The sequence below is a fragment of the Mizuhopecten yessoensis genome, unplaced genomic scaffold, assembly GCF_002113885.1.
Source record: "Mizuhopecten yessoensis strain PY_sf001 unplaced genomic scaffold, ASM211388v2 scaffold917, whole genome shotgun sequence".
In the NCBI taxonomy this organism is placed as follows: Eukaryota; Metazoa; Mollusca; class Bivalvia; order Pectinida; family Pectinidae; genus Mizuhopecten; species Mizuhopecten yessoensis.
The window spans coordinates 1,336,433-1,350,310 of record NW_018403786.1 but is presented as its reverse complement, the minus strand read 5'-3'; the positions used below and the strand labels follow the sequence as shown (position 1 = coordinate 1,350,310).

Here is a 13,878-nt window from a genome sequence, read left to right as displayed (position 1 = left end):
GTCTTACCGATCGCGACGCGATATTGGAGTCTGGACGCAGTTTCGTATTAAATCAGAAAATAGAAATTCTGAAAACGTAAACAAAAGTATTGTGTTAAAGGCAAACACGCAAGGAAAGTAAGTATACCAACATTCTAATAACAAAATACGACCAACAGACTTTTTAATTAAATGTTTTCTCACTCCTTGTTGGTACAGTACACATCGGAAAAGAAAAATATGTAAGCAAAGAACAGAAGAATGCGTCATCATTTACTGATTTAGCCGAAACCAGCTGGTTTGACCACTGGTTATTTCGTTTTCAGAAAAATACAGCTTGAATAAACGTGTGACATTTTTGTTTTTAGCCTAGCTCATGATGTAATAATAGTAATAAAAAATAAAGCTTATCTAAATAGTTATAATGTCAAATTTTGAATACCAAGAAATACTGAAAGAGAAACCATACTGTCAGATAGTAGGACCTCCGCTGGGATTGTGACTAATATGATGTTTGGGAAAACGACTAACTTGCGTATAATACGCAAACTCGCCTATTATATGCAAGTTGGAGTATGGTGTTACTAAAAATAACCCAAATCGTAGGGACCCGGGGAAAATACTCAGCCTTGCCCCACAAGCATCGCTGTTACACTTGGAAAACTCGAGGACGAGTTCTTTCCTGGAAGGGGAGTATGTAACCCTGGTAAATACTAGCCGCAATATATCGCTCGGCTATAGAGAACTTCTCTTTAGCTCGATCGGTTGAGCGTAAGACTAGTAAGCCAGAGGTCCCGGGTTCAATCCCATGCGGAGGTAGTGATTTATATTTAATTAATCATGCGCTCTGTTACACAAATAAGGTTTATTTTTACATTTGAATGATGTTTCAATAAATGTGACAATTTGAAAAAGTTAAGCTTAAAGTGATTTTGGCTATTTTAAGTAACAAATCCATACCCAAATTGGCGTATTATAGGCAAGATAGTGGTTTTCCCTGACCTGATATAATATATATTGTAACCTTAAAATCTGTTATTAAACATACTGTTCCAAACTAAAATATTACACTCGCAGGTGACTGAATCAACCATAACAGATAAACAAACTCTCGTCGTCAGGGTAACGGTATAAACTACAGTAGGTACCACTGAAGGATTTAAAAACCAGTCAGGTATTATACATATACGTTAGACAAAGTTGTTTCTGGACTCTTTACCTCCTTTGATGAAGGTCCTTTATTTGACCCCTAGAGGAGGCATTGAAACAAATAATGACCTCTGTTACGTAGGGCCCGGGGAAAATATTGACAAAAATACTCCATTCGGGTGGTGCTGTGGATACCAGACTTACCTTTCACCAAGGCAGCCAGGGGTTGTTTCCCCAATCGGACATGAAAAGGTATGGGGTCACCTGTATGACCATGTGGGTTTTCTCTGGATACTCCGGTTTCCTCTCGCAATAAAACCCCCAGCGTGCTTACATCCGGGCCAACAAGAATGATTAATATAAGTTGTTAAAACTTGTTTCATAATTGTTGTAAATAAAGAAATTAATGCTTTTTATTTCATTCAACACAAGTAGAAGTCCTACTTATAATTATCACCTAACTTAAATTAACATGATTAATTCCACTCTTGAGTATAGATATGGAGCAGCTATATATATGGGATCCCTACCAGACTAAAGCTTGAACCAATACAGGGGAAAGCTGCAAGCTTTATCCAGAGTTATTTAAAAAGAAAACACAACCAGGATGTGTAATGAGCATAATAAATATAATAGAATTTAACCTACAGTAACTAATTTATCGCAGGAAAATTATTAGACAGCTAGTCTACATTATAATGAAGAAACAGATATACTTCTCCCAGCTATTGAGCGTGATAGTTGTTTGAAACCTACTTTAGGTAAGAGAAGGAGAATTTTAGAGACTCTGACAAGGACATCAATTTCAAGACATTCATCTTTAATATTTATTGTGCATGTAGAAAAAAATCTAGATATTATTTTTGTTAAAATGATTCTCTAAATATTTTCCAGATTGTTACAAAGATTGAGGTCCAAGGATTACAAGCTGGAAACCTTGTATGCCAGCTGCAGTGCTGTCAATTTTAGAAGAGGTGCCATATCAAAGTAGATCAGTATGGTTTTCATGCAGTGCACAACACTTTTTCTCACATTTGCTGTCTTCTTCAACGCTGTCCTAGTTGAATCCTATGATACAGGTATAGTAGCTAATTAAAGATTGATTTATTGTAGCTAAAAAGTTCAATATTGGTACGTACATCATGTACTTATATGTAACAAAATTTAGATTATTCATGAAGATACAGGTAGGTAGTTGTGTTTTAGTGCTGTTGATTTTACAGGGTCAATTTTACTGTTACTCCAGCTGGAACAAATTAATAGGGTCAAAACTCACGTAAGAAAACATTTACATACAATAGATGTTGTTGTAACTGTAAAAATTACATCAAGTTTGTGGGGTTTGTGCTTTGCATCTTTTTTTCTGGGTCATGAATATTATACTGAAATCTAACTGAAATCCAGGGTTTTCACTTTTGATATCACATCTGATATATATATATATGTACCCTTTGATATTCTTATGACAGAATCAAAGCTACCGTACCACTCACAGTTACATGTAGCTAGTTGATTGAATCCAGACTTCAAAAACTGACCAATCAGGAAGCTGATAGACAATAATATCTGGACTTGAAGATTAAGAGCTTCTCTAATATCAAAGCCGGTCGTGATCAATTTACCATTACACTGCAGTGCTATTCTATTTGTCTGTAAACACAGCATTACTCTGATATATGTAGGATTCCCCAACAATTCCAGCCTAGTCAACTTGTATCCACAAGCTTAAGGTGACAGGACTTTGGTTTTATCATGAGGAAATCAAAGGGTGCAAGAAAGCTTTTATCATGAGGAAATCAAAGGGTGCAAGAAAGCTATGTTCATTGAGAGCACAACCCTTTCATTTTGAAGGTTGTAGCAAAAACATGTGTGCTCCTGTCCATGAAATCAAAGTGTTAACTCACATCGGGTTAATATATAAGTTAATACAGGGTTTTAATATAATTTAATGAAATGCCTTTACATGGGAATAGCTTGCAGCAGATAAGCTGGTTGTACATTGTACATATGTACAAGTACATAGTTATATACTATATTTGATTTATATATGTGAGGATGCAATTTGATGCTGTAGATTATGACGTTGAAATATCATGTACTGGCCATGTATTTAAAAAAAACACTTTGTAAATATGTTATGTAACATGTACAGGGCTAAGTAAATGCTATGCATGCACCTCTGACAAAACTAATTGATATTTGATAAAGTAGCTAGGAGTCCAGACAATTCACAGTTTTCTTAATTGAAAAACTCATTTGATGGTTACTCAGAGGTTATTTGTTTTGATTTTGATTCCATATGTAATTGTTCAGAATATCTGAACAACTTTTAATTAAAAGACTGATTAAAGAAGACTTGATGTGAATCACTACTAACTTAAGTCATGTTACTTAGTATGTATGTAGATATGTGTTTGTTCGTGTTAACAGATCTACAGATAAATTCAACTTTTAAAATGTTGAATAAGTTATAATTATTAAATTTCCGTAAATAAATAAGGGTATGTGGATCTACAGCTGGTGGTGTGGAGAAAAACATCAAGGATGGCCAGCACTTCTGAGCCTATACTACAGCTGTCTTGTCATGCTTGCTGATCAAAATAACTTATATTTACTGGTGGCTGTATATACGTAGAACAAAACAGTTGTATACATGTACACTGTACAATTTGTTGTGTACAATGAACCCTGTACAATGTGTTGTGTACAATGAACCATGTACAATGTGTTGTGTACAATGAACCCTGTACAATGTGTTGTGTACAATGAACCCTGTACAATAATGTCTGTTTTTGATCACTTATACAGTGCCCATCACTGGGTCCAGAGTCTGCAAGATGTACAATAGAGGTCGGTTGTTAAGAGAAACTTTGACTTTCACATGGAAAGGATTGAAATTAAGTTCAGGTTGTAGACTCGATTTCAGAGATTCACAACACAATCTAGTATGTGTGGATATCGATGCCAAACTTTCCTGTAGTTCTGCGCCATTGACAGTTATTCAGAACATTCACCTTGAAAGCATTATGCATGTAAGTATTAACCTCCTTTTTTTATTAATTAAAAAAACAAAAAACTTTTACCAGATGTAATAATTGAAGAAATAATGGTAGTTTGACTACTCTACATGTACTGTTTCCTAATTTAAACTTGGAGAGCCTCTCCATCACCCATCCACCATGTTGAGACATTATTGGTACATGTACTGAAGTTTTAAATATACCAGAGTATAGAATGTTGGTTATATAAACATGAAATTCTATAAATATGAAATAAAATTTACAAAGAACACATGGAAAGTGGACACATACAGACTACTAGTGATCAAAAAAAAAAAAAAATTGTGTTAGTATTTGCATATAAAATAGTAATTTCTAAAAAGAAATGACCCTCTGTAAGTTTGCCTTCTTCAGAAATTCTGGATTGGCTTCTGATCAACTAAACCATTGATATGATATTTAACTAAATATAGGACAAATTAGAAATGATGAGAGATATATATATATAAATTAGTCCCCAACAGCACTTCTAGTGGTATTGTAGGTTAACACTCTGTCTGTGCGTTACTTTGTCCAGGCATAGTTCATATACTGTGTCACTACGATTACCAATTTGAGTACCTTTTTGGGTGATGGAATGTTGCATACTGTATTTGGGTCTGATCTGGTGCCCTACTACATACTGAAGTGTTCACATTGCTCATTGTAAATCACTTTGTTTTGGGAATATCTCACACCGAGTCGGCTATGATTGCCAAATTTGGATGTGAGACCTCTCTGGATGATACGGCAGTGTCACGTCATGACCATGAAGTCTGGTCTGGTGTCCAACTGTAGACAGAGTTATGACCCTATGTTCTTAGTGAATCATTGTGTCTAGGCCTCCAGGGTATATATTATATCTTAAATTTGTCATCTAAAATGGTCAACTTTTGTACGTACCTCTTAGTATGTTGAATTGTTACTGAAATCAGATCTTCTACCCCATTTTTATATAAAGAGTCAAGTGACCTTTGGAACATTTTCTATACTGAAGGGGGCCGCGGTGGCCAAGTGGTTATAAGGCGTCTGACATTCTGCCACCTCTAGCCCTCCACCACTTGGTCGCGGGTACGAGACCTACGTGGGGCAGTGGTCACCAGGTACTGGCCTTTGTTCGGTGATTTTTCTCTGGGAACTCTGTCTTTCCTCCACCATCAAAACCTGGCACACCCTTATAAATTAAATGATAGCTGTTAATAGGACGCAAAACAAAAACAAAAACAAACAAAAACTATACTGTAGTAAAATAGTTTGTCCAGATTAAGTTCATGTATAACTATAAATGTGGATATATTTTCAATTATATTAATGTTCATGTCAAGCAATTTTTTTGTTTATTTGAAGTATCTGGACTGCAAAATTGGGACTCAACGCTTGTGTTCCAAATCCAGACTTATTGTGATCTTCAAACCATCGCTGTATTCAAATTACAAGAACCATGTCACCCTGAAATTCTACCCTGCTGATGAAAATGGACAGGAGTTTCAAGTTGTACCACTTTACCCAGAGTTCAACAGTAGGACTTTCTATTCATGTGCTACCTGTATATAAGATACCTGTAGGATAGTGTGTTTGTGGATACCGTGATCAGTCCCAATGCCTATATGTAACCCTTTTCAGTCATAAGTTGAGATTTTATCGTCCAGATAAAGGTTAATTTTGGATGACATGCTGCTTAGCATTTATTTTGATAATACTACGCTGTACACTCATATAATTTGTGGTTGAAAATACCCATGTGCTAATGTTATTTTTGATATTTGAAACCACATGTATCATAATTAATAAAGGTAATTTGTATTTAAGATGCGTTCATCATAAACATTATTTTGAAAGTGTTCTTTTAATGTTTCACTAGCTTATAAACAAATGAGAAAAAGGACATTGAAAAGTGATAACAATCGGGCAGTTAACATCGTAATACAATGTAATACAGAATGTGAGGCCACTTAATTCAATAATAATTTAGAAATGCTTACAGATGTAAGAGAACCTAATCAATTTGAGCATGTTGAATGTATATATTTCTTGTATTGTAGCTGTCCATTTTGGATTTTATTAAAAAATATGTTTTGTGCAGAAGATTTTTGTTTTAATTTTGAGCTTGACTTTGGATTTTGTCTCAATGGAGTGATGCTTATTTTTCAGTGATTTGTATATTGATTTTTGTCTTTGTATCCCCATATTTTGTAGTTGAATTTTTGTAACCCCGCACTTTGTTTTCTTCCTGTAAGAAATTTTGAAATAAAATATGTACATTGTATTATAAAGAAGAATAAAGGATACTCAACATCACAAGAACGATTTGGCAATCTTGACATTTGCCTACACATTTTGGATTGCTATGTGGGCCTTTCTCAGGACAAGATAACAATGTAACAGAGGTCTGGGTCGCGTTCCCGTGTCCCGGTTGAAACGGTTCAGGTGGTGCAGAAATATTCCATGATAAACGAAGGTACTTGGACCGAACTGTAGGCAGAGCTAAAAAATGCAGTTTAATACTTGCCAACCCTCCCTATTTAGGAGGGAGACTCAACATTTTTTACCCTTAAATTTAGCGTATTCAACCAGTGAAATTGCTAAACTATTCCTATATTCTAAGATATAATGATTTTAACTGAGAGAACAACGCAAAACATGTCATTTTAAAGGGTTATTTTGTCTCTAGAGGGTATGTACACACATTTTAATAAGGTTTTAAATTTGATAGTGCAGAATCTCCCCCATGGAAATCTCAAAAAGTTGGCCAGTATGCAGTTTCGGAGAATAAATAACAATATATCAAGAATAATATGACTATTATGTCCTTTCACTCGTCCACTAAATTATATAACTTTCTTAAAATCTGCATCTGGATTGACATTGTTTTAGAAAGAAATAACGCAAACTAGCAATAGTCAGCATTTTAGTTTCGGTCAGGCAGGTCTGGACCCCTCAATCTACTCATGCCGAATATTCCTGAGGTCGGCCTCGGTTCAGATCTGCGCCTGAAGATTTTTTTCAGGTTCAGGTTTGTTTGTTACAAATGTCTGAAACACACAATACGATACTGATATGGGTCACAGCACACATAACCATGTTTATGTGTGCTGCGACCCATAACAGTATAGCACAAACCCCTGTGGTCAAACACTGGTACATATGTACCGCCTCGGTTACAAGTGTTACATTGTAAAACATATCCCATTGGCCTTACTATAGAATATATTTGTGTAAACTACTCAATAATTCATCTCAAAATGAATGCAATAAGCTAAAATGTAGTTTGAACCTGTAGGGTCTGATCTAGTACTAGTGTTGGTGCTGACCTTAATGTTATAGTAAATATGATACCTTATTATCAAAACATGGACAAGAATGCCTTTCATTCATCAGTGTAGAACAGTGAAACAGTAAAACTCTTTAAAACTATATTGTTCGATGATTTGTTGGCCCTGTTGACCTATCTTTTGTTGATGGGCCGTTAAACATTTAATAATACTTATAATAATTGAAACTATATTGAAATGGGACGAATTGTCCTTTGCCCCTTAAATGACTCCCTGCATATTCCTATAGTGGGTTCATGACTCTGGCCTTGGTCACAAATGATTCTGATTTCGACCCTTCTAAAGAGGGTCAGGGACAAAACATATCTAACTCTTTATCCGACAAAATATAAGTACAAAGATAAGCAAGATTCATATTACAGGAAACATGATTGGACTGAAGCTTATGATTGGTGTTGTAATTTCTGTTGATTGGTTTTAAGTAGTATATGTACCGGTACTATTAAATTTTCTGCCGGTATTACAGTGTTGGTATTTTTTTCATTTTTGATGTACCGGTAGCTGATTTTGTTTTTGTCGAAGGTCCTTTTACTGTTGTTTATTGCCCCAAACATATTCAGTCTATAAAAGTGTAATATTCTACTGTCTAACATTTTAGCTCGTCTATTCGAAGAATGGGGGACTATAGCAGTACCCACGGCGTCAGTGTACCACTTGGTTAAAGTTTTTGGGCAAGCTGTGTTTTGGTGTTTAACTCAACTTTAAATTAATTTTACATTGTAATATGGTTACAGCAATTGCTTGGGGGTTCCTTAGCAACAAATTGGACCATATTTGCTAATTATTGGTCCGAAACACAAGTCTTTTGGAATTGGTTAAAGTTTTTGGGCAAGTTCTACAGGTTACATGTAAAGTTTTGGGGCAAGTTCTAGTTCTTTTGAAACTACCAGACAGATTTCAACCAAATTTGGCAGGAAGCATCCTTAGGGGAAAGGGATTCAATATTGTACAAATAAAGTCCCTGACCTCCAAGGGGACAGATGAGCGGGACTTAAGGGATAAAGGGTAAACTAACTTTTTCTACAATGTTTGAAGAAGAACTTAAAAACTTTTAGACATGGTAGATATATGTATGGGGAAGTGCACCAAACTTTCAGAGTTTTCATATGACCCCTAGGGACATCAAAAATGTAGTTCTAGTTTCCTGATCTATTATCTAAAATGGGACATCCTGTAATGGCCCAATTACTATTAGCATTTTTTACAAAAATAATTTTAATTGACGAGCTATGCTGTTCTCCTACAGCTCTTGTTGTTTTTACATCTTTTTATATGCCATTTTATACAGCATTATGATTATCAAATAAAAAGGAAATGAACAAAGACAACATAATGACATTGTGCATTTTTACTGACATTAGTGTTTGGTCTCATTGTTTATATACAATGTATAAAATCAAATGATGGCTGTGGAGTATTAATCCTTCCTGGTTTTTTACAGACAATGACGTGGATTACACTGTCGAGCAAACAGAAACAATTCATGACACAGCCATGTCGGTGACTGTCACGATCGGAATCATTGTTGCACTTATAGTCGGTGGAATCATCGTGGTAACGCTCATTATTTGTTGCTGCTGCTGTAGAGGAAGAAGGTCTCAAGGTCATGTGTACCGATCAACACCAGTTACCACGACGACTACTACTGTCATCACCCAACAACGAAACCAACCTCCCCAGTACCCAGCCCAGGCCCCTGGGGGTTACCCTGGATACCAGACCACCTCCCCAGCACCATGTGCACCTGCTGCACAGATGGCTCCTCCTCATCAGGGGACATCACCAGGGTATCCCCCACAGAACATGGCTCATGGATATCCCCTTCAGAATCAAGGCTCTAAGCTGGAACCCTCAGGTAAAGAAATATAAAAGAGATTGAAATATTTATCAAACATTTTGGCTTAAGAGTGTTGTGCAAGGTTTCCAATTGATTTTGTGTGTTTGTGTTTGAGTTTTTAAAAGGTCAACTAAACATTGCACAGAAAACCTTGTAAACAGTGGTACCTATATATAATTGAGATATCATTACAAACAATGGTACATTTGTATTTAAGAAACCGTGGCGTCCGTCGTCCGTCCGTAGTCAACAATTTCTTTAAACGACTTCTTCTTAACCACTGGTTGGAATTAAACTAAATTTGACTGGAAGCATCCCTAGGTGGTGGGGATTCAAAATTGTTTAAATGGTGGGGCTGACCCCCCAGGGGGCTGAGGGGCTGGGCCAAAAGGGGTCAATTTGCCCATATTGCTTTAAGCGACTTCATCTCTGGAACTAAGAAGTGGATATCAACCATATTTGACTGGAAGCATCCCTAGGTGGTGATGATTAAAAAATGTACAAATGTTGTGGCTGACTCCCCAGGGGGCTTATTTGGCTATATTGCTGCTTCTTCTGTAGAACTGTGCACTGGATATCAATCATATTTGATCAAAAGCATTCCTGGGAGGCAGGGATTTAAAATTGTACAAATGGTGGGGCTAACCCCCCAGGGGGCTGAGGGGCAGGGCCAAAAAGGGTATTTGGCTATACTGCTTTAAGCGACTTCTTCTCTGGAACTAAGAAGTGGATATCAACCATATTTGACTGGAAGCATCCCTAGGTGGTGGTGATTAAAAATTGTACAAATGGTGGGGCTGACTCCCCAGGGGGCTAAGGGGCGGGGCCAAAAGGGGGCAATTTGGCTATATTGCTACAAACGACTTCTTCTGTAGAACTGTGCACTGGATATCAATCATATTTGATCAAAAGCATTCCTGGGAGGCAGGGATTTAAAATTGTACAAATGGTGTGGCTGACCCCCCAGGGGGCTGAGGGGCAGGGCCAAAAAGGGTATTTGGCTATACTGCTTTAAGTGACTTCTTCTCTGGAACTAAGTGATGGATATCAACCTTATTTGACTGGAAGCATCTCTAGGTGGTGGAGATTCAAAATTGTACAAACGGTTGGGCTGACCCCCCAGGGGGCTGAGGGGCGGGGCCAAAAGGGGGCAATTTGGTTATATTGCTATAAATGACTTCTTCTGCAGAACTATGCCATGGATATTGATCATATTTGGTCGGAAGTATTCATGGGAGGCAGGGATTCAAAATTGTACAAATGGTGGGGCTGACCCCCCGGGCTAAGGGGTGGGGCCAATAAAATGTATTACTTGGAAATGGTTGAGATCCCCACCATATAACCATATATACAATTGCTGAGTATAAAGAGAAGAATGCACATTTGCTTCCAGGATGTCCCTAGGGTCTGGCCCCACCCTTGGAGACATAGTCCCTGGGCCATAACTTTAAAACGGTTGAGATCCCCACCCCAAAACTATATATACAAATGCTGGGCATAAAGAGACGAATGCAATCATGATATCAGAATAGACCCTGGGGTCTGACCGAACCCCTAGGGACCTAGTTTCTTAGTCACAGCTTGGAAACAGTTGAGAGCCCCACCCTATAACCGTATATATACAATTGCTGAGTATAAAGAGATGATTGCACATATGCTTCCAGGTTGGCCTTGGGGACTGCCCCACCCTTGGAGACTTAACCCCTGGGTCATAACTTTGAAATGGTTAATATCCCCACCCCAAAACTATATATACAATTGTTGGGCATAAAGAGACGAATGCAGTCATGACATTAGAATTGATCCCAGGGTCTGCCCCACCCTTGCAGACTTGGCCCCTGGGTCATAACTTTGAAACGGTTGAGATCCCCACCCCAAAACTATATATACAAATGCTTGGCAAAAAGAGACAAATGCAGTCACGATATTAGAATCGATCCTGGGGTCTGGCCACAACTCTAGGGACCTAGTTTCTGAGTCAAAGCTTGGAAACAGTTGAGATCCCCACCTCATAACCATTCATAAAATTGCTGGGCATGAAAAATCCAATATAGCTATGCTACAAGGATTGGCCTTTGGGTCTGGCATATTCCCTTGATCTCATTTGGAGAATAGTTTGCCATGATTGCTTAGGTATCCAGTTGAGCGATACAGGCCCTCTGGGCCTCTTGTATCATATTGCAATACTTATACAGAAATGAAATATTGTTGAATTGTTTCGCAATATTTTACTTCTTTTTATGTATCTGCTAGCTAGGTGTTTTTTAAAACCATCAAATTATTAAACATTCTAACAGATATGCTGATAACCATTAATAGTCTTTTACTAGCTAGTCGTGTCAATCAGTTAACATTTCGTAATAAATTTAAACTAGTTGCTTTAACAAAAATCTTACATCCGTGTGATCCATTGATATTTGGTTTGTATATACATGTATTGCACTAGATTCCTTCACTTCTGTATTGAAATGTATAGATCAATCTAGGTTTTAGGGGAATCGACCCTTTTTCAGATTTGGGGGAAATTAAAAATTTAAATACAAGGCCATAGCATCATGAAGGTAAAAGATAAATGTTTTGTCCGACATACATGTGTGCAGTATATTTCAATTTATAAACAATTTTAAGCTTAAAATTGTAGACTGTTTGTTTAAATTATGTGAAGAAAATGTATATATGCAGTATTATGCATTTTAACTGTTGAACTTTATAGAAAACATATAGGGGAAATATTTTGAATCCGCTGTTTCCTTGTTGAAATAGGGGAATTTTGAATAGTGAATCAAGTCTAGATTGATCCTAGATATTGTGACATCCTTATAACTTCCCGTTATTTATACAGTACAGTAAAACCAGCCATGAAAAAACTCCTAGTGTATCCCCAGGGAATTTGACACAAATTATTATAAACATGGTTGTTATAAACGTGGTTGTAATATCTCTATTTCAGCACCACCTCCTCCGCCTGCTCCATACATGCAAGATATGCCGTACTACCCTCCGCCCCAGGACCAATCTTACCCTCCACCCCCAAACCAGCCCTATCCCCCTCAGCCGTATGGAGGAATGGTACAGCCACCCCCATACTCAGAGAAGTGATGCAGACATCTCCGTTTCCTGGAAAGATTGAGAAGTCGAAAGAAGCAGCTGTTTGATATTGTAATGCCCTGGTTTGGGGAAAATTTGAACTTTGTTTTCTCAAAATTACTTTTTATTTTAGAATGATGACCTGGCTTTTTATGATAGACTTTAAATAACCCATGAGTGTAATAATTTTAGTACATTTTGTATCAGAATCAGTGACCCTGTCTTGGTTTTTTTGATACATTACAATTTTGGAGTATTTTAAACCTCTTTTGAAGTCATTAGATAAATACTAAAAAATTGAAAAAATAATTGATAAGTTTATATGTATTTGATTAATTTCTTTAAAAAAATCAGGGTCATAAAAGATGTAACTATCTGTGATTTATCTTTGTGATGAGCTGAATAATTATATTGAAAGAAATTATGGAAACTTGATTTCAAAAGATGTCTCACCCTATTATAACATGTGTATTAGTGATATGTACTTGTAGTTTTGAGTTGATAAAATCACTTGAATGGCGGTCTTGTGAACTGTACTAATTTTGTAAATTATACATTATCTATATGTGGTTAAAACCATAGGGGATTAAAATCCTAGGTGATTAATAGGTGATTAAAAATGTTTGTGTTTAATTATTATATGCCATTGAAATCATAATTTGTGTGATTAAATCATGAGTCACAAAAAAACAAATAATACAAGATTCCAGTCTACTCAGCTGTAAATGAGTATGTGGTTTGGCAGTGCTAGAATGGTTGAATGCTAGCTGTTAGCGCCGAAATGGCAGCTCCGGCTGTATGCTCCCCTGGGAGTTGAGAAAGGTATTGGCTGGTTGCAAAGGCCCTATAACCACAGATAATAATTTGTGAACCGCTTTGAGACGACCTACGAACAAGGTTGTGATAAAGCGGTATATAAAAACCTCTAATTATTATTATTAATTAAGTCAAGAATTATTTACAAACATGATTCGAATGATACATCGTTATAATCATGAGAAACATCAAAGCTTTTTGGTTATGTACAAATCATGCAGGTAGTTACTGATGTTTAGAAATGGTAAATTTCAAATCTGAAAGCATCATATGCCATTTCCGTTTTTTCAGGTCTGTCAATTAATTAATGGAGTTGTTGTTATTTTACTCCAACAGTATATATGTAATACATTAGGTACAATTTCTTGCTGCTTTGTCAGATGTGTTGGAGGTCACTTTCTGGTTAAAATTTGCAGTTGAACTGCGACAGCTTGATGTACTGGCGCAGGGAGATAATTTTGAAACACTGAGTAACTTTTATGAGTACAGGGTAACTTGTGTAAGCCCGAATAGTCAGTCTGTTTACAACTGGTTTACTACTACAGTCCCATAGTAAGTACCCGGCTAATCCACAAACACTGAGCACTTATTTTTATTTTGGTATAACAATGTGTAAAATAAATATCTGAAGACTTTTTTT

The 13,878-nt window shown here is 36.6% G+C and overlaps 1 protein-coding gene across 1 annotated transcript; it reads left to right on the top strand.

Moving 5' to 3' along the window:
* Positions 1 to 12: 12 nt before the first annotated feature.
* On the top strand, positions 13 to 13,178 carry LOC110454906 (protein shisa-5-like). Its single transcript, XM_021504699.1, has 4 exons — positions 13 to 117; positions 2,023 to 2,207; positions 8,940 to 9,353; positions 12,286 to 13,178. Exons 2-4 carry the CDS (start codon positions 2,126 to 2,128, stop codon positions 12,432 to 12,434), a joined length of 645 nt encoding a protein of 214 aa, XP_021360374.1. The 5' UTR covers positions 13 to 117; positions 2,023 to 2,125; the 3' UTR covers positions 12,435 to 13,178.
* Positions 13,179 to 13,878: the final 700 nt, after the last annotated feature.